At 37.4% G+C, this 5,286-nt stretch overlaps 1 protein-coding gene across 1 annotated transcript in view; it reads left to right on the top strand.

Annotated features, from left to right (window-relative positions):
- Positions 1-991: 991 nt before the first annotated feature.
- The window catches only part of ak3 (adenylate kinase 3), a gene marked incomplete at its 5' end in the record, with an annotated part of 9,659 nt that continues 5,364 nt past the window's right edge, over positions 992-5,286 (top strand). Inside the window, 3 exon segments of the mRNA XM_014003892.1 lie at positions 992-1,202; positions 4,288-4,407; positions 4,940-5,112. Of these exon segments, the coding sequence (XP_013859346.1) occupies positions 1,055-1,202; positions 4,288-4,407; positions 4,940-5,112 (441 nt within the window).

The raw sequence follows: 5,286 nt of genomic DNA, 5'->3' as shown, positions 1-5,286 counted from the left end.
TTTGTCATGAATGGAATTGGATTTATACATCTGTAAAAAAAAAAACCCAAGATCTTATTTTAAAAAAACTTTCATTGTTAAAATGTAATTTGTAACCTGAGACACTAGATGGCAGCAAAACTGAGTAAACGTGGCTGTCTTCTTCAYGGAGTGTAAACAAAAATCTAGCGGTCGGAGCGCTTCTTTTAAGTCCACCGGAAGATTAACTGGCTGGAAATGAGGACTGTYTGAAAGGAAGATTTCCTTCTAAATGAAGGGAAACGCGGGATGCGGTGTCACGTTAAATCATGCCACTCACTGACTTTATAGATTTTACTTTTGCATCAAAACTAAGCAGCTGGACTGAAATGGGCACGCCGCTTTTAATGGTGCACAAACTCCGCCTTCAGCCGGTTTGTCAGCCACGATTGATAAATGGAGTGTAACTATTAAACTGAGTGGGCGTGGCTTGACTCCTTAAAGGGCTATTATTAAAAATGTAAACAAACGGCTAATGRTTGTAGCCTAACTATTTACACACCACCAAATTAAAGCTACACTCTGCCTTAAGGCAAATATTTAAGTATCTTCTATTTTTAAATCATATTTAAATCAGCAAATATTTGCAAATATATTGTGCCTTTAAAAAATATCTCAACACAAAACATATTGGTTGCTCAGATCAGACTGCCTGCYAAGCTGCCTGTTCAAAGGATGAACGGGATTAATCAACTTTGCCAGAGCTTTTTYCGTCGGTAGACCAATTATATAACGGTGTTATACAATACATGCACGTCTAATTAAGCTATTCTCAACATATGAAAAAAAAAAGGCTTTTTCAGGTGGATCTGCAGAGGTCTGCATCTCCATTTGGTCCCTGCTGGCGTAGAATCGCCTGGTTCTCATTTTTCTCCTCCTCCTTCCCCTCCTCTTCCTCCTCTCGAAGGGCTGAAGTGACTGCTCCAAGACTCGCCCATTGTTCACGTAACCTGTTCCGGGGGGCATTTTCTACCGATCCGGAGGAAAGAGAGGTGCATCTGAGCTGAAACTGAAAACACCAGCCGGCCGACTGGAGATGGTTGTGCAGAGACTGATCCGTGCTGTCATCATGGGACCTCCGGGATCCGGGAAAGGAACCGTGTCCGGGCGCATTATTAAAACTTTTGGACTCCAACACATCTCCAGTGGGGACATTTTAAGAGCCAACATCGAGGAAAAAACAGGTGAGAAAACAAAAGCAAAAGTAATCCACGAAGGACTGCATGTGAGATTCCTCTTTATTTATCTGGACCTTTTGTTTTTGAATCAAACTCTTTCTGCAGACTTTGTTCTGCTACCCTACAGCTCAAGAGATGGCACTATGGGTTTAAACTTTAAAAAATATGAATCTTTACAAATGTTTTCACCATGACGCAATAAAATATCTTYAGTTTCTTCAAAAACATTGTTCACTTTGAAATCTGCTTTACTCTGCTTTTAACTTTGAGCCTTTTGCAACTTTTAGCTATAAGGTAGTCTTTTGCTAATTTTAGATAAAAAGCTTAGCCTTTTTAAAAATATCTATTTGCTACTCTTTGCTGTAAGATATTTGTTAGATTGAGCTAGTTTTTCTTCTGCTAATAGCATTTAGCTACTCCTGTTAGCTAGCCATTTGCTATTTTTTTAACTCTTGACCAGTTTTTGATGCTTTGCTTTTAGCTAGCTTTTTGCTACACCTAGCCTTTTGCAGCTTTAAGCTAACCCTGTTCTGCTTTTGGGTAACGTTTTGCTACTTTTAGCTATTATGTTTATCTAGCCTTTTGCTGCTTTCAGCTTCTACCTAGTCTTTTACTACATATCTATATTTAGCCTTTGCTACATTTAGCTTTAATCTCGCCTTTAGCCACTTTAGCTTTTCAGTCTTTAGCTGGTGCCATGATGGTTTTAGCCTGAACATTATTCTAGTGTTTTGTTACTTTTAGCTTTTTGTTTGTTGTTCTGCTTCTTTTATCTTTAACGTTGTTTCAGCTTCTTTTAAATTGATGCAGTTTTGGCAGAAAATGTAATTACTGCAGTGAATGGTTTCATTTGTAAAAGATTAAAAATCAGCTAAAAGGGGTTCTGCGTTTTGTGATAAGAGCACCACTCCTGTACATTTCTTATCTGGCTGTGACACACCACTCATGAAAGTCCAGGTCTCCTCTCATTAAATCTTCTTCTTCTTCTTCTTTTGAATTTTATTGGCTGCTGGCAATGTACGTGTTTTCTTTTTATTGTTTCTACTGCAAACATTTAGCCGAGGATTGGAAGGAGATCAGCTGAAGCTGCTCCTCAGTGTTACCTTGGCTGAAGATTAAAAGAGCTGTAAAGATAACCACAACTGTGAACTTTTGTTCCTTCAGAGAAAGGATTACTGATTAAAGAAACTGTTTATAAAAGCTGCATGACAGAGGAACTCGTCTGTGGAAAGTTTCTAACAGGACTGAAGCCTTGTACGGATGGTACATGTTTGGAATTTATCCTTATTTTATTGTTATATATTGTGAAACATTAAGCTAAGTACATGTTGGGGATGACTCTCAGCTTCAGTTTTAATAGTCTTTGCATCACAACTAAACTCATCTAAGTGACTAAACATATTTGTGTACTCAGCACAAATACATTGATTTTAGACTTGTTAAAGATCAATATATTCATGCTAGTGTAAGTATATTTTATGCTTTAGTTGTTTTTCTGAGTCAGTACTATTTGACTGAATCCCTCCAGCAGGTCCTTTGACTTGAACTGCTGACTCCTCACCTCTTTGATTCTTCCTGAAAGTTCTCATGAATCATTCTGAGTTTGCGTTGCAGTTTAAGACTTTTCCCAGTAGTCGTTCCTGGTTAAGTTTTGCACACAGTGTCCTTGTATTCAAACTCAGATTTATTCATCCGGCCTGCTGTCTTGAGTCCTTGATGCGTTCCTGCTCTGTCAGAGGCAGTTTGACCTTCAGCACTGTTTCCTGTTGGTATCAGCAGCTGGTTAACAACCAAGTCAGGTAGTTTGTGCAAGACGTTTCTTATTTTTAGCTGGAGTTTAACCAGTTAAAGCGGAAGTGAGATGGGAAAACAAAAAAAAGGGGTAGGGTGAGGGGGAGGTAATTTCAAATTTTTGAAAAGTTACATAATTTTTTTCCCCCTCACTAAATATAGATTTATTTGCAGGAATCTATTTAAACTTACGCAGTGTTTGCTTCTACTGGACTGTCATTTTGTTTACCTTGTCAGCCGCTCTCTAAGAAAATACTCTTTGTCCTCCAGACTTTGTTTGTTCTAACAAATCATACAAAGAATTCGGAAACGTCATGACCTTCTCTGTTGTTTTCTATGATTAAATTTACACCAGAATAAGGCTATTGATTGTTACAAATCTTATTGGGATTGAGAGATTAGCACATTTCCTGCTTACAAACACTGAGAAAGAAAGATTTTGTGGAAGTTAGGGTAAAGTATCAGCAGCTGTGAATGTCAGTTTTTAGCTGTAAACAATATGAAGAAGTTCTACGACACATAATGGTATGGATGTTTCAAAATTGTAAAATTAAAAGTTACGAACAGGTCTTTGTTCACCATGATTCTGTGTTGCATTGACACTTTCCTAAAATAATCATCTAAGTATTTTTGTTCAAGTTTGTTAGAAATCTTAATCAATATGTATTATACATGATAAACTACCACAAATCTAAAAACTTTTACTTTTTTAAAAAAAAATTAGAAATTTTTATTTTGGATTTTATTTTTGAGGTTACAAAGTTACATTTATTAACTGACAAGACAAAAAAGCATTCAGGACCATGATAGGTAGGTATCCCTTAAATAATAAATCACACATGAAATACAGTGACAAAGAATGGAGAATTAAAGAAGATAAGCTTTTAATTTGCTCAAAAACACTAAAGAAGCAATACATAATTCTATGGACGAGGATTAGGATCACTGAAAAAAATAAAAAGATACTGACTTTATTCTCAAAATTCTGAGATAAAAGTTTGATTTTTTTTTTTCCAGTGGCCCTTATCGTCTTCCATAAAATGCAGCCCCAATGTGTTTGGTGGTATAAGTACAGAGTACATATGCTGGGTACAAAGCTGATATGTACCAGACTAATGTATATATTTATTTTACACACACAGTTACATGCACACACATGCTTTTATGCCTTTAACATAAGTCTCGATGGAGATTAAGATTTGGGCTGTCTTTTGTAATTGGGCGAGTTTTATGTTGTGTTTAAGCTGGAAACTGTCGGTCTGATCTGGCAACCCTGCTTTTTCCTGTTTTTGTTTTTCAGAGCTGGGCCTGCTGATGAAGTCCTGCATCGATCAGGGCCAGCTGGTCCCTGACGCCATCATGTCCCGCATCATCCTGAGCAACCTGAGGAGGATAGACCACAGTGGCTGGCTGCTGGATGGTAGGAGAACTTGTTTTTTTTTTTTTTGTAAATTGACTCTAAAAGGGACAYTTTATCAGCTTCCACTGTTCAAGGTCTCAAAACATGGGAGCGGCTGTTTGCAGTTTGCTCCCTGATGTCAGATAAACTACTCAACAGATGGTTTGGTTCACCATGTTTTCAGTCACAAAGTAATTGCACGTGTGTGTGTGTGTGTGTGTTTGTTGGTCTCTTAGCAAAGTATATCATGAAACAGTGCAGAGATTTTAATGAAACTCTCGGAACATATTTATTTGATGTAAATCTACAACTACTTAACTTTTAGTTTACCCATCAAGATATACTGTATTATTTAATGAAATGCAACAAACACAAAAATAGCTACGATTTAGTTAATTTTACATAAATAGAGCTAAAAAATAGAATGGCGGCAGCTGAGGCTCCTCCCTATCATATAATCTCAGCACCAATAGATTGCACACAAGATATGTTTCATTTAACATTTTTCTTTTTTATATTTTGCTCGCCTTGTCTTTCTTTCTTTCCCCTCCAGGATTTCCTCGTACCGTGCCGCAGGCAGAAGCTCTGGATCAGGCCTACGTGATCGACACAGTCATCAACCTCGACGTGCCTTTCCAGACCATCAAAGAAAGACTGACTTCTCGGTGGACTCACATTGCAAGCGGCAGAGTCTACAACACGGATTTCAACCCACCTAAAGTTCCCGTAAATACAGCCTTTCCTACATCTTTTTAATTTACAGCGGGTAAAATAAGTATTGAACACGTCACCATTTTTCTCAGTAATTTATTACTAGAGGTGCTAATGACATGAAATTTTCACCAGATGTCGGTAACAACCCAAGTGATCCATACATACAAAGAAATCAAACCATAAATG

The sequence above is a fragment of the Austrofundulus limnaeus genome, unplaced genomic scaffold (assembly GCF_001266775.1).
Source record: "Austrofundulus limnaeus strain Quisiro unplaced genomic scaffold, Austrofundulus_limnaeus-1.0 Scaffold20, whole genome shotgun sequence".
Classification (NCBI taxonomy): domain Eukaryota; kingdom Metazoa; phylum Chordata; class Actinopteri; order Cyprinodontiformes; family Rivulidae; genus Austrofundulus; species Austrofundulus limnaeus.
The sequence above is the reverse complement of the archived record's forward strand: the minus strand, read 5'-3'. Positions and strand labels throughout refer to the sequence as shown.